We start from the raw sequence: 15,612 nt of genomic DNA on the forward strand, positions 1-15,612 counted from the left end.
AACGAAGTACTTGTGTACTTCCCATATATATATATATATATATATATATATATATATATATATATATATATATATATATATATATATATATATATATATGTACATAGTATAAATAGTAATATAATAAATATTTTTTTGTTTTTAAGTATTTTTGATAATTATTTCCACTGGTTTTGGATGCTGTGCAGCTGGAAGGATTTTTGCGCTTACCTTTTTACCTTTGAACATGTAGAGAAACGTTTCTGTGTTTCTGTGTGCTGTGGTTAGGATGGGGACACCAGAGGATGGGGGCGATCCACTGCTCCCATTCGAGCGTAGAACACCTTTCATTGGTTACTTCAGGCGGACACTCCTCTGTGCTGGAGGTTTGGACCCCAGCAGTAGATAATAAAGTTTGCCAAGTCAAAACCTATTCAGCAAATGTATTTCATCCCCCCTTTAAGCACATTAACTTTTTTTTTAAGAAAAGCCAAAAATCACCTCAAGCCAGCATTACATTTTTAAGACGTTATTTTGGAATTTTGTTGTTTCAGTCAACCTTTTCTAATGGCTAGTGTCTTGAAATTCATTGCCATCCACAACTGAAAATTCTTAAATGTGTAGTGGGAAAATTTAAGGCTACTATGATTATTAGCTGCATCATTACATAGCAGTATTAAGATCCTTGTGTGATGCATGAGGCTCATGAAAAAACTTCTGAAGGACTTAAATTTCTCTGGCCTTAGCATTTCAGTGGGCTGTTTCTTTATCTCAACCCAGATAAAGGTTCATTAGGAACCTTTAACCAGATAAAGGTTCTTTAGGAACTGTTATCTGGTTTTTATGTCCTTGAAATTAAAAAGGTTCGTTATTAACCTTTATCTATGAAATAAAGAATACATGTGTGCTTGCTCTGTTCTGCTGTTTGTTCTGTAATCAAGTAGATTATCAAACTATGTAAATAGAATGAAACTCTCCTGATAAAGCTGTAAGTTGTGTTCTGCTCGAGGCTCTTTCTCCTGATTGCGATCAGTGAGCAGACTTTGAACCCTGTAGAGCCTTTGAATAAATACTTATGAAGAATATATTCTTTCTCTGGGTCTTGAAACAGTTTTTCCTCACTCTTTGTTATAGGAAAATTTTCACAACAGATGATAAGAGTTGCACCATTTAATTTCCATTTCGGATAAAATATTTCAGCGCATTTCTGAAGTGGCAAAAATCGTACTTTTGTCCGAGCTTTTAGAGCCAATTCGACATGTCTGTTCGTTAGGATGCAAATTGAATCATCAGACTGGTTATATAAACATAGCTGGATATCCTTATCATATTGGAAATTTATCCCATGGAGCAAAAAGATTTATAAAAGTATTGGCCTAAGAACTGAGCCTTGTGGAACTGCAGGAACACAGAACGATCAATCATTACCATTAATGACTCTACAAGTGAAAATATTTCTACTGTCACTTTCATCAGTGGCGTTTCTGTTTGATGAGCACAAGGTGCATTATTACAGTGTAGAACCTCCAGCCCCAAATAACAAAAATTAAGATAAATTGCATAAAATTAAAAACATTCTATGTCCTTAAATTAAAAGCGGTGTTTCTATGGCAAAGCCACATTTTCACTAAAGATTTTGGCAAAAAATAACTATTTTTGTGTCATAAGAAATTATTATTAATTTTTTAGTAAACTTTGATGTTGTAGACAACTGTGCCTCTAATAACACTCTGGCAACATCAGAAACCTCCCCCATAAATAACCATATCCGCTGCATTTATTGTGAACAGTAACATTTCATCAACATGCATTCATATACATTTATTTTTAAATCAAAGTCCATACAGGGTTCGTCAATATCAGACATAATTGACGTGAAGCAGCAACAGCAATGATGATTGCGATGAGATGACAGGAAGGAAAGTCCAACACAGACACCAAGTGGATTTAATGACATATGCCAAACATGTTAAAACTGCATAACAAATGATTAGATCTGTCCATATGCCAAACACTATCGGCTCATCTGAATTTAATCGATCACAGAAAGTAACTGCTAAGAAAATGAATATGGATGTGAATCAGTTGTGAGAAGTTTTTCCTGCTAAGTTTAGGCAGAGACTGACGGAACAGGAAAGTCTCCCTTGGACATCTCCTGATCGATGGGGGCCGGCTGAACGAACTTAATGATTTCTGTCAAACCTGGCAGGTGGACAATAAAAAAGAATGAAATGAAGTCACTCATGGACTGCGTCCAGAACAGAGACATGATCTGTGTGTCCAGTTGATGCCCAGTCTTACCAGGAGGCATGAAATCCCTGAGCTTCTCTGGAACGACGATGCCTTCATCCGTCTGGTAGTTCTCCAGGATGGCGCACATGACGCGTGTCGTTGCGCACATGGTCGCATTTAACATGTGCACAAACTCTGCCTGTAAGAACACAAGAGCAAGACGAGTGTTCAGCACTTTGATCTGCCTGGAAGAGGTTCAACTGCTCAAAGTGCTAGTGTTACCAAGGCAGCATTCATAACAGAACTTACTGAGCTTAACTTAAAAATATCAGATGGTCTAGAAAATGTGAAGTAAAAATTCTATATGTCTAAAATAAATCAGAACTAAAACTATAGAATCAACTTTTTTTTATGAAAATTAATAAAAACCTGGCAACTAAATGGTTGTCTTGATGGAGGAAGTTGTGACCACCCACATTCTGGTTGTCATTTATGTCAAAACAGTTTAAGAATGGAAATGTCAAAACTTAAGGAAATTCTTATAAATTAATGTATCCTCATCTGTTGGCTGCTAATGGAGAAAAAGCAGTTAGCTTGTCCTCATTTTAAAACATAAGCTTTATACATGTCGCCATATTTAAATAGATACATGATGATAATATGGTTGGATTAATATGACATCTTAGACCAGCTCAGTTAATCTAAACTATAGACTGATGTAGAAGGTTTAAAAAAGGCACAAATGAAAGAAAGCAGGAAAACATGAAAGAAAGAACAAAACAAAAAAGGAGCAAAAAACAAAGAAAGCACAAATGATAGAAAAAGCAAAAAATAAGGAAAAGCAAGGAAGGAAAAACATGGAAAGAGACACAAAGAAGTAAAGGAAACAGAAAAAAGGAAGGAACATGAGGGGGGAAAAAGCATAAAAGGAAGGACAAAACAGAGGAAAGGAGGAAAATAAGGAAGTAAAAGAGGGAGTATAATAGAAGGGAGGAAATTAGATCAGGAAAAACAAACTTTTCTCCTTAATCTTATTTTCTTTCTCCATATTAATCCAGATCTGCAGACAGCAACTTTAACTGATTTAACAGAAGTTGTGCCTTTTTTCTAAATAATTATTTTCCATGATCTGTCAATCACGTCTTTTTCCTTCCAATAGAATGACACCCAGAGTTTTTTTATAGATTTCTTATAAACTAGTTGAACATATTTGCAACCAGAGACATTATTGCTCTTCTTTGCTAGCCAGAAGGATCTAGGTAATTTAACGTTGTTATAGAACTTGAAGGAAAACCTAAAAAAATGCTATTTACGTGAAACAATCCAAACCGTGTGTGCTGTGCTGAACCCGAGCACTCACCTTATCCATCATCTTTTTGGTCTGTCCGTAGCGGATGCGGAGCCTCCTGGCCTGGTAGTCTGTGCAGTTGGAGCAGGAGACCAGCTCTCTGAAGGCCCCCGATCCGGGGAACCAGGCCTCCAGGTCCAGCTTCTTACTGGCCGCGTGGTTCAGGGAACCTGCAAAGACGACAACCGTGAAGTAGACACTCCATGAAGCCAACGAGTCAGCTCCAGGCTCTGCCGCTGGAGACCTTACCGGAGACGATGTTGATGATGCGGTAAGGAATTCCCAGTGACTGGTAGAACTCCTCTGCTGTTCCGATCATCTCGTCAAACATCTCCCACGACTTTCCATCGTAAGGGGAGGCGTAGACGAACTGCTCTATCTGCACGCAGACACACCAGAATCAGTCTGAGCTGTCATTTCACATGATGTTTGCATCGACGTCGATGTAGAACATGATTTTTACACCACTGCACGCGGGAGATGTGGTGTGAAAAAGGCCACACTTTGAACACGATTGGTTTGCACTCTCTTTTCCTCTCAGTCACATAATTTAAACAGAATCTCTAAATGGCCTCAATAGGAAAAAGTACTTTCTGAATTGAATCATTGCCCCAAAAATCAGAACTGCCAGAGACTTAAAGATTTGCATTTCTATCATTGACCTTTTCGAACTGGTGCACCCTGAACATGCCGCGGGTGTCCCTTCCGTGGGAGCCCACTTCCTGCCTGAAGCAGGTGGAGAAGCCGGCGTAGCGGATGGGCAGGTCCTCAGGCTTCAGCCACTCTTCCCTCAGGAAGGCGGCGATTGGCTGCTCCGAGGTGGCGATGAGGTACTTCTCATCGATGGAGCTGTCGTCTGATTTCTCGCTGCTCTTACCGATCACCTGGAGGAAAGGTGGAAAGGGAGGCAGGAAGTCGACGACAATTACAACAGATTTAAGATGCATTGTGCTTTCACTGATGGATTAAGTGGGGGAAAAATTGCAGGATTTGTTTCTTTTGTCCTGCTGTTGGAAGAAAGTCAGGCAAAAATACTTAGAATATACAAGATTAAATAGACCTGCCAAGACAAAACTTAAGACCTGTGTTTTCTGGTTTTATAGCCCAACTTACTTTTTTAAGCGCATCTAAGAGACACTTTAACCTTCCGATTGTGTTAGTTTTCTCTTACTATCCATGATGTTTAGAACCTCAGCCTTAAAAGCAAAAATTTATTACTCAAAATATTTTTCTATTTGGAGAAAACCTGGTCAGCTTTGGTTACCTTGGTTTCTTTATTAGGCTTCATTTTCTATCAAAATGCACTTTAAGGCCTTAATTTGTGCTACATGAGGACTTAACCCTCCTGTTATGTTCGTTTCTGAGGTACAGCAATAATGTTCGTGGGTCAATTTGACCCGGAGAGTGTTTAGTCATGCTATAGTGTCAGAAACCAAAAAAATCCTCCAAAACTTTTTTGTATCTGATTGTTAATACCAATACTAACCATTTCAATCAATATTTGTGCAATGATGGTTTTTTAATTCTCACAAATAAAGGATTAATGACGTCAATTTACTCATTTGAATATAAATGAGTAAATTTATATTCAAATTTACATTTACAAATGTAAAATGTGATTTACATTTTTTATGCCCACTGAAAAAACCTAAACACAAAATTACACTAACTATCCTTGAAAGTGATTTTTTGTAAAAAAAATTTTATATTACATTTAGATTTTTTTTTCTTTTTGAAGGGGTGATGTTTATAATTGAACTTGAGACACTATTCTGCTCTGGGTCAAATTGACGCGCTGATTACAAATGAGTCCTGAAGATGATCCTCCAGCTGCATTTCCAGTTTAAACCTGCATGTCCAAAACATAACTGGGTTTTTCATCACATGCTGCCCAGATTTTTATGCCATATTTAGCTGGTGTGGAAGGCATATATTGCATAAATGACTAGCGACCTCTGAATGCCAGCGGTGATATTTATGAATGCCACTGTGACATTAGGGCCTGGGTTATAGAACAGGGGAAGTTACAACCCACATGTTCCACACTCTTCTATTAGTTGCTAGTTTGTCTTGTCCATCAATTTTCAAATCAATTCAGATTACTCTGGAGAAAAGTCTCCAGAAACATTATGGCCCAAAATATTACCATGTCTGTCTCTGCATCCCTTAGACTGGCTGTTGATTCATTCTTTGACTTGAAAACTCTGGTCAGAATGAGGACCTTCAAATATGCATATAAATGCATCTGGTCCAGCTCCTTTCAGTTCTCTCCAAAAACTCACCTTCCTTTTAGATTTGTCATTTCAACAATGATTTCCTGTATTGCACTAGGCCTGAGTAGCTCAAAGACTGACTTGATGTCTGTAATGTGAGTTTCTGCCATCCTACTCGACCCTGGAATGATCAACAAGAAGTTCCAGCACTTCCAGGGTTGTCATCTTTTTATTTCCCTGTGGCTCATTTCCTGATCTCTGACAGTGACAATATTACATGTACCTTCAGTGTGTAATGTGTTTAGGACTCCCTTACAGAGAGTATTTATGTCCCCCCCCCCCCTCCCCACTTCTACTGAGTGTCCACTCAGTGTGGGTGGAGTTTGTCCAGGGGAACCGAAAAGGTTCCTGTCAAAAGTTGTATGACCACCTGCTTTCTGGCAGCTTCCTAGTGAAGTAAAGAGAATAGTGAAAGAGTGGGTTTGTGTGCGTGTTTAGGTGTGTGGGTGTGTGTGTGCATGCATGTGTGGTGTGGTGATTGTGTGTGGTAAAATATGTCTCATAGGTGCAAGGAAACAAATAGAATTGGACATTTTTTTAACCTTTTTACCCTTCAACTTGACTGCTGGGTCAAATTGACCCGAACAGTATCGATGTAACAAATAGACCCAGGGGGGGCTGCAAATGTGTAAAATGAACCATTTTCATTATATACATAGAATATATATACATAGAGTAAAAATCACAGTTATTAAAAAAGCTAGCCGGTGATGTTATAATTTATGTAGAAAATGCAGTTATTAATTATGGCCACCAGAGGGCACCACTGTAACTGTAGTGCACTAGTTTCATCAACGGTAAAAACGTCTCCCTACTGGTCCGTTTTTTGTTCATCAGATTGAATTTTAAACAGTTTTTTTAATCTCCCATTAAGAACAGCCTGCAGGACAGGAAGTCTCTACTGAAACAAACAGACTACAGAAGTCAGCCAAGATTCACAAACCTTATAAAGTTCCTCGTCAAACTGGCTGAGCTGGGCCACTTCCTGCATGACCTCTTTTCTCATGAAGAACGGCGTGTATAGAACGATGTAGTTCTTGCTGTGGAGGATTCTTAAGGAGTAGTTGATCAGAGCCTGCTCCAGGAACACCAGGGGCCCCTGGGAGCATAACAGGAGAGCAAAACGTTAACAGCCACTTCAGGAACGTACATGTGAAGGATTAAAACTTCGGTCAGAAATGTTCTTCTTGGTAAGTTATGTCTGCACAGTTGGGGCCGCAGCATTTTTATTGTGGAAGAGGAACAGAGCAATCCTGTCTTGGCACACACAGAGGAGCTCACCTTTAAAAAGTAACCTCTGCTCCCAGCCACAACGGCTCCTCTCTCTCCGTCAAAGCCGTCGATCATGACCACCAGGTCAACGTGAGAGTACTTCTTCTGGACGCTGCAGTCGCCCCAGGTACGCTCCACCTTGTTGTCTGCATCCTGATGGAAGAGTTCAAAATCACCAAGTGTTCAGCTAATGCTCCTATCCATCTATTACATTTTGTCCAATCGAAATGTAACAGTGAGGTTATAGTAGTGATGCTCTGACTGAAATTAGACAACTTTCAGCCTGAAGGGCAGTGACTTAGCAAGTTGGAAGTTTAAAAATCATACTATCTTTTAATGCGTACCTAAACTCTTCAGTAGCTGGAAATGGCTACTCTCCAGAGAAGAGTTTACGCTGATTTTATGGGAGACATTAAGTCAGCGTAAGGAAGCTATGTCAGCTAAAATCTCACTTCTGTTACAAGAGAGAGAGAGAGCAGGAGAGTCAGCAGATAACAGGAAGGCTAAGCATATCACAACCAAGTTGTATGTATCTTTTATCTAAATTTGAAAATAGTGGCATTTTTTTAAAATGTCAGTCAAGGAAAGGCAAGTTAAGGTAAGGATCTCAATTCTCCAAAGAATATACACTGATTTACTGTTGGCAGTAAATCAGTGTATATTACCTGTAAACAGATACTGATTTGCTGTTTTCAGTCAATCAGTATGTGATGTACTGTAAACTTCCTCTTCTGATGTTTTCAGTACACTACCTAATAGCCCTTTGGACACCTTGGCTGACATCCTGTCTTACTGCTTTTTTCACTCTCAATAACTCAGTGAGATTAAAGGTTAATTCTATGAAACTTGGCCAGGACTGTTTAATGTCCTTTTTAAACTCTCTTTGTCCCTTTTATTGCAAGGTATGTGGAACAATATAGATATGCACTTTGTGTACACTTCAAGACCGATCTTGGTCTTGAACTGTGGTTATAGCTCCCATTATAACCACATATTTTCAATGGACACTTATCCTACCATCTAAAAATAACTTTCCCATTAAAACCAAACTAATCTAAGCTTCTGTCTTCAATATACAATAAATAATTGTTTTTGTGGTGACCCCTCCTAATATTACCACAGATTCAATGGTTAAATGGTTCCATTACCTTCCAAAATCAAAATATATGGCAATAAAAAGACTGAACACCACAAAAATAGTTTTGGTGTGTTGGCAATATGTAAAGGAGTGGTGTGGATGCGATTGAGAAAATAATTGACCTGTAGGTGTGTGTGTGTGTGTGTGGGTGTGTGTGGGTGTGCGTGTGTGTGATTTGAAGAGTCAAAGCCAAGCAGCCTTTGTTTATGTTTTCTCCATCACAGGAAAGGCTGATGTGTGCCTTAGCATGTTTATGCAGGTGCATCTGAAAGTCAAAGTTAAAGTTGGCTTTGTTTATGTGTCTTTATGAAGAGAAAGAGACATCTCTCCTATTGGATGAGTGGAACAGCCTGTGGATGCAGGTGTATCTTCTGTAAAGCTTGTTGCAGCATTTTCTAGTTGACGATTATTTCAATAATTGATTTGTCACAATTAATCATTTCAGCCAGTTTACCATATATTCTTATTGTGCTCGTTAAAATTCTATCAAGCCAGTGACCCACTCATAATGTTGCTGCATGTTGAAGGGTCTCTTACTGCATTTCATTAAATTGGCAGGTATCTTTTCCCCACCTCATTTTGTTGGTACCATCATGTATAGATGAGAATATAGATGAGAAAGATGCACCTGCAGATTTAAACACTATTATTACTAGATCCATTTGGTGTGATCCACTGCCTACCTCGTCATTGCTGACCGGTACAGACGGATGCAGGAGGTTGCCGATCTCCCTCAGATACTCGAACCTCTCCGCCTCCAGTTTCATTATCTCCCGGTCAGTTTTCTCCACTGCCTCGTCCACAAGCAAATGCACCTTTTTGATCTGTGTTACTGTCAGCGCCTGACCCAAGAAGGAGAGTCAAAAAAAGAAAAGTAAGACATAGAGCGAAAAAAGAGAGGAGAACATGCATAGATGTGTCCATAACATCCACCGATAGCGTTTCAGCTGTTAGGTCCTCCAGGTTCTGGGCTTCCTCTGGTACAGACTCATCGTCTCCTACTGGTTCCTTTTTCTGCAATGACAGAATTATGATTGAAAATCTCCATTCAATATTAAAAGCAGAAGAGAGAAAAAAGTGTTTTCTGTTGTTATTTTGCTTCTAATCCAAAAATCTTTCCAGTTCTGAGGGTCGACTCCTGTTTTCATACGAGCCATCGCAAAAAGCGTGAAATATTTAGTGTTGTTTTACCACAGTGAAGTTTGCAGTTTTAACCTGGAAAACTTTGGGGAAAACCCAAAGCGTGTGAATACTTTAGCAAGGACCTGCATTTAGTTCTGCATTATCCATACCTTCATCTTCTCCCCGATGCTCTTGCTGCAGAGGTTCTTGGCTTTGTTCAGGTTGTCTGCAGTGAAGCGGCCTGTCAGAGGTTACATCAGTCAGTCAGTGCATTGTGGAAAATTCTGTAATCTATAAAATCTTTCATGACATTAGTAAGAATTTTTTAAATATTACATTTGGAATTTTATTTATTACATTTGGAATTTTATTTTATGCATAAATATCAGTGTTATGCTGAACCAAATGAAATAGTCAGTAGCTGCTCTGCTAACGTTAGTTGTCATGACTCAAACAGCACCAGTGTTTTTCGCACTTACATTTTCTCCACTCCGTGTCAGCGGCCACCAGTTTATCCACCAACGCAACGTCCTTAAACCTCTTCCTCTGAGTTTCGCGGATGATTTCAGGATCACCGCCTTTGTCGGTCCGAAACAAGTCCAAGTCGAGCACCATGTTTCCACGCTGCCTGCCTGTCAGAGAGAGACTGAATGAAGCAGCACCAGAGAGCCAGCTGCTAACCGGGTTGCCAGATCCGACCGGTGTTTCCGCATCACCACGTCGTCACGTAAGTTGCACTTCTAAACATTGTTTTATGGGTATGGCGCAAAGTTGTGGGGCTTTTAGGTGCAGGAGGTGCTGAATAAAGGCTTTGAAAAATTCAAAAATTATTTATTCAACCTTTATTATCATAAAATATCACCAATATCAAACTGGAATTTTCACAAACAACATCCTTGCGCATGTTAAGATGAATTTCTGACGTGTTTTTAATTGTATGAATTACTTGGGTTTATTTTATTTACTACTAGACCAGCTTTTAAAATGGTTTCAACCTGAAAGTGTTTCAAACTTCCAGACATCAGCATCTAGAACAACTATTCATAGAAAACTGTATGAATAAAAATAACATTTCATTTTCTTGGGTCTAATAAAGCACTTTTGAATTTAAAGAAAAACTAAATTTCAGCTTTTGATACGTGATGCATATTTATTTGTAAGATTACTCACCTGGAACATATTTGAATAACTCTTCACACTCTCCTCCTTCAACTATTTTTAAATCAACACTAAAGCCGAACTGAATCTTTACCACACACAGCATCAATATCAGAGTGGAGTTTTCATTGATAATGTTCACATGTACAGTATGGACAGTTTGCTGACATCAATAATTTTTTTAGCCCACATTTCTAAAAGAAACATTTTCTTAAGCAGAAATGTACAAGTTATATAAAATGTTACATCATATCCCTTTCTTCGTATTTTAGGACTAGACAGTGATAATTCATTAGAGATACTGACAAAAAGGGATAAGAGGAAGAAGTTATGCATATTAAAAAAAAAACATTAAAATGTCATAATAGTTGCTTATCCTTTGCATTCCTAATCTTTCATTTCGCTTCCAAGAATACGTAGAGTAATCAGGGGTGGAAATTAAAAATAAATTTCCACCAGCCACCGTGGCTGGAGGAGAACAATTTTTACCAGCCACTTAGACGTTTCACCAGTATTTTTTTTTTCTTCTTTCAATTACAAACCCCACCGGTACAAGCAAATGAGTCACATACAATGAGTATGAAAACCAATTTACCGTACGTACTAATTTAACATAAAGCATGGACACCTTAACAGAAGTTTATAAGTTCATTTGAAGTAATTACTAACAGCAAACTTTAACTACACAACCACAACCCTAATATTCTTGCAATCATTTAGTTTGAGACATTTTTCTTTATGGACTTACGCGCTTTTTAACTTTTGTTGTCGTAGTTTTTCAGGCCGCCTCGTCTCCTATCCGCTGACTTTTCTCACTACGGTTACCTGAATGTCGATATTTATAACCTCGGTGGAGAGGGGCGGGCATAGGAAAACTGAGGGATTTCATTGGATAAGCCCAATGTCCGTCAATAAAATCAACCAATGGGCTATCGCCGTCAATATAAATTATATTTGACGTTATTTTTTTTTGTTACAGCCTTGTCCATCCCATATACAGTATGTGCATTAGTCTGTAGTCCAGTCAGACACTCCTACCCTGGACAGAAGTTTAAACTGAATGCACCCTCTCTGAATGCACCACAGAATCACCGGTGTAAAGTGTCAAAATGCAAATGACTATTGTCCTCTACAGGCTATTTTATTTAGTCAATTAAACAACTCATAAAAGCAGTTCAACATGACGTGTAGAATAGTTGTCTGCTGATACTAAATCACTCTTTGCTATATTTCAAAAGTCAGACAGAGAATCACAGCATGGGCATCAAAACTTGATTAGATACATTTGGAAAGCAGCTCCCTTTGGGACGCCGGTGTAACCTTCCTCTGTGATGTTGTTTATCTTCAGGTAACTGCCGGTGTTACGTCAATCCGCGTTTCCCCATCAGATACGGTTCCCCTTGCGTCTTCTTGCCGCTCCGCCCCGCCCACGCGGCAAAATACGCGCGTGCTCGTGATGAGCACCAAGAAAGCACGCGCGTTGGGAACTACGGACACCGTGAAAGCTCAAACAGTGTTTCGGCAAAGTTGTCTATTTCTTCACGTTTTTGCGGGAAACCAATAGTAATAATACTAATAACAATAACAATAAAAAAAAATAATAATGATAAATACATATATGTCACATATATTATAATTATTATAAATGTATATATATATAAAAACAGGGCAATGCATTTTAATGCTTAATATTACCCATCAGATACCGTTCCCCCACTGTAAAACAAGGGGAACGGTATCTGATGGGTGAAATATGGCCATCAGATACCGTTCCCCCACTGTAAAACAAGGGGAACGGTATCTGATGGGTGATTTTAACATAGGGGGAACGGTATCTGATGGATGAAATATGACCATCAGATACCGTTCCCCGACTGTAAAACAAGGGAAACGGTATCTGATGGGTAATATCGAGCATTAAAATACATTGCCGTTTTTATTTCATAAATATATATATAATAATTATAATATCTATGTGACATTTTTGTATTTATCATCACTATTATTATTTATTATTATTATTATTATTACTAGTGTTATTATTGTTGTTATTGTTATTATAATTAGTTTCCCGCTAAAACGTGAAGAAAGTGACAACTTTGCCGAAACATGTTGCTTGAGCTTTCACGGTGGCCGTAGTTCCCTATGCGCGTGCTTTCTCAGTGCTCACCACGAGCACGCGCGTATTTTGCCGCGTGGGCGGGGCGGAGCGGCAAGAAGACGCAGGGGGAACCGTATCTGATGGGGAAACGCGGATTGACGTAACAGGGGCACCGCGCTGCGCTAACCACTGCGCCACGCAACGCACCTATTCCGGTAGCATTTGCAGAAGTTTGCAGTTTCCCTTTGATGAATTATTAAAATTTTTACACAATTCGAACTGTCTCAGGAACTCACCTAGTTCATCTTTCATTTTCTTTGAAAATGAAAGAAGATCGCAAAATGTTTATTTTGCGATTATTATAAGTAAACACTGCGGGGAGCGGGGTTCATAATTAAAAACTTGCTCGACAGATGCTCTGTCACAGGGTTGGTGTGAGGGTCGCCTTATAAACTGAACCGAAACACACCGAACTGCGCAGCACAACATGCTAAGGTTGTTTAAGTCAAGCGAACATAACTGACCTACTTCCAACTCTAGATATTTTTATTTTTAATTAAAACCTTTTACTGACCTGTGAAACTTTGGGGCTTGTTTTGTAGTTGTAGTGTTAGCAAAACATTGTGTTCCTTTCCTGAACATTTAAGATTTAGACAACTTGACAGAGAAAGTCGCCATCTATGGCAAGCAGTTTGGCTAGCAGGGAGCGGGACCTCGCTCGCGAAAGGCTCGTTTGAATACTGAATGCTGATTGGCTGTTCACTAGAAGCTGAGGGGTGGTTAGTTAATCCGCGCGCGTTTCCCCATCAGATACGGTTCCCCCTGCGCTCGTCACGCACCTGGCAAAATACGCGCGTGCTCGTGATGAGCACTGAGAAAACACGCGCGTAGCAAGCACGTGCTTGTTCGGCGCGCTTATCTGGGGAACTACGGACACCGTGAAAGCTCAAATAACATGCTTCGGCAAAGTTGTCACACTTTCTTCACGTTTTTGCGTGAAACTAATAATAATAATAAATAAATATATATATGTCATATATATTATATATATGTCATATATATATTATATATATATATATATATATATATATATATATATATATATATATATATATATATATTTTTTTTTTTTTATTATTTTTTTTTTTTTTTTTATTTTTTTGTGGTTTCGATTCTCAAAAACGGAAAGATGGAGCTCACCTTTAAAAAGTAACCTCTGCTCCCAGCCACAACGGCTCCTCTCTCTCCGTCAAAGCCGTCGATCATGACCACCAGGTCAACGTGAGAGTACTTCTTCTGGACGCTGCAGTCGCCCCAGGTACGCTCCACCTTGTTGTCTGCATCCTGATGGAAGAGTTCAAAATCACCAAGTGTTCAGCTAATGCTCCTATCCATTTATTACATTTTGTCCAATCGAAATGTAACAGTGAGGTTATAGTAGTGATGCTCTGACTGAAATTAGACAACTTTCAGCCTGATGGGCAGTGACTTAGCAAGTTGGAAGTTTAAAATTCATACTATCTTTTAATGCGTACCTAAACTCTTCAGTAGCTGGAAATGGCTACTCTCCAGAGAAGAGTTTACGCTGATTTTATGGGAGACATTAAGTCAGCGTAAGGAAGCTATGTCAGCTAAAATCTCACTTCTGTTACAAGAGAGAGAGAGAGCAGGAGAGTCAGCAGATAACAGGAAGGCTAAGCATATCACAGCCAAGTTGTATGTATCTTTTATCTAAATTTGGAAATATTGGCTTTTTTTTTAAAATGTCAGTCAAGGAAAGGTAAGTTAAGGTAAGGATCTCAATTCTCCAAAGAATATACACTGATTTACTGTTGGCAGTAAATCAGTGTATATTACCTGTAAACAGATACTGATTTGCTGTTTTCAGTCAATCAGTTTGTGATGTACTGTAAACTTCCTCTTCTGATGTTTTCAGTACACTACCTAATAGCCCTTTGGACACCTTGGCTGACATCCTGTCTTACTGCTTTTTTCACTCTCAATAACTCAGTGAGATTAAAGGTTAATTCTATGAAACTTGGCCAGGACTGTTTAATGTCCTTTTTAAACTCTCTTTGTCCCTTTTATTGCAAGGTATGTGGAACAATATAGATATGCACTTTGTGTACACTTCAAGACCGATCTTGGTCTTGAAGTGTAGTTATAGCTCCCATTATAACCACATATTTTCAATGGACACTTATCCTACCATTTAAAAATAACTTTCCCATTAAAACCAAACTAATCTAAGCTTCTGTCTTCAATATACAATAAATAATTGTTTTTGTGGTGACCCCTCCTAATATTACCACAGATTCAATGGTTAAATGGTTCCATTACCTTCCAAAATCAAAATATATGGCAATAAAAAGACTGAACACCACAAAAATAGTTTTGGTGTGTTGGCAATATGTAAAGGAGTGGTGTGGATGCGATTGAGAAAATAATTGACCTGTAGGTGTGTGTGTATGTGTGCGTGTGTGTGATTTGAAGAGTCAAAGCCAAGCAGCCTTTGTTTATGTTTTCTCCATCACAGGAAAGGCTGATGTGTGCCTTAGCATGTTTATGCAGGTGCATCTGAAAGTCAAAGTTAAAGTTGGCTTTGTTTATGTGTCTTTATGAAGAGAAAGAGACATCTCTCCTATTGGATGAGTGGAACAGCCTGTGGATGCAGGTGTATCTTCTGTAAAGCTTGTTGCAGCATTTTCTAGTTGACGATTATTTCAATAATTGATTTGTCACAATTAATCATATCAGCCAGTTTACAATATATTCTTATTTTGCTCATCCAAGTCTATCAAGCCAGTGACCCACTCATAATGTTGCTGCATGTTGAAGGGTCTCTTACTGCATTTTCATTAAATTGGCAGGTATCTTTTCCCCACCTCATTTTGTTGGTACCATCATGTGCTAAATCATGAATATAGATGAGAAAGATGCACCTGCAGATTTAAACACTATTATTACTAGATCCATTTGGTGTGATCCA

At 38.7% G+C, this 15,612-nt stretch overlaps 1 protein-coding gene across 4 annotated transcripts; it reads right to left on the minus strand.

Moving 5' to 3' along the window:
- Nucleotides 1-1,785: 1,785 nt before the first annotated feature.
- LOC103467055 (serine--tRNA ligase, cytoplasmic-like) lies at nucleotides 1,786-13,912 on the minus strand. 4 transcript variants are annotated; one of them, XM_081608612.1, is made up of 12 exons: nucleotides 13,824-13,912; nucleotides 9,844-9,996; nucleotides 9,535-9,605; nucleotides 9,176-9,256; nucleotides 8,926-9,084; nucleotides 7,114-7,257; nucleotides 6,776-6,931; nucleotides 4,222-4,443; nucleotides 3,809-3,938; nucleotides 3,572-3,729; nucleotides 2,281-2,410; nucleotides 1,786-2,181 (listed from the first exon to the last, which is right to left on the minus strand). In XM_081608612.1, the coding sequence occupies exons 2-12, from the start codon at nucleotides 9,977-9,979 to the stop codon at nucleotides 2,090-2,092; spliced, it is 1,479 nt and encodes a 492-aa protein (XP_081464738.1). In that variant the 5' UTR covers nucleotides 9,980-9,996; nucleotides 13,824-13,912; the 3' UTR covers nucleotides 1,786-2,089. The 4 variants fall into 4 exon arrangements, with proteins under 4 accessions (XP_081464738.1, XP_081464740.1, XP_081464737.1 ...); XM_081608614.1 differs by lacking the exon at nucleotides 13,824-13,912 and adding an exon at nucleotides 13,198-13,335; XM_081608611.1 differs by lacking the exon at nucleotides 13,824-13,912 and adding an exon at nucleotides 11,271-11,354.
- Nucleotides 13,913-15,612: the final 1,700 nt, after the last annotated feature.

Source organism: Poecilia reticulata, chromosome 7, assembly GCF_904066995.2.
Source record: "Poecilia reticulata chromosome 7, P_reticulata-male-v2, whole genome shotgun sequence".
In the NCBI taxonomy this organism is placed as follows: domain Eukaryota; kingdom Metazoa; phylum Chordata; class Actinopteri; order Cyprinodontiformes; family Poeciliidae; genus Poecilia; species Poecilia reticulata.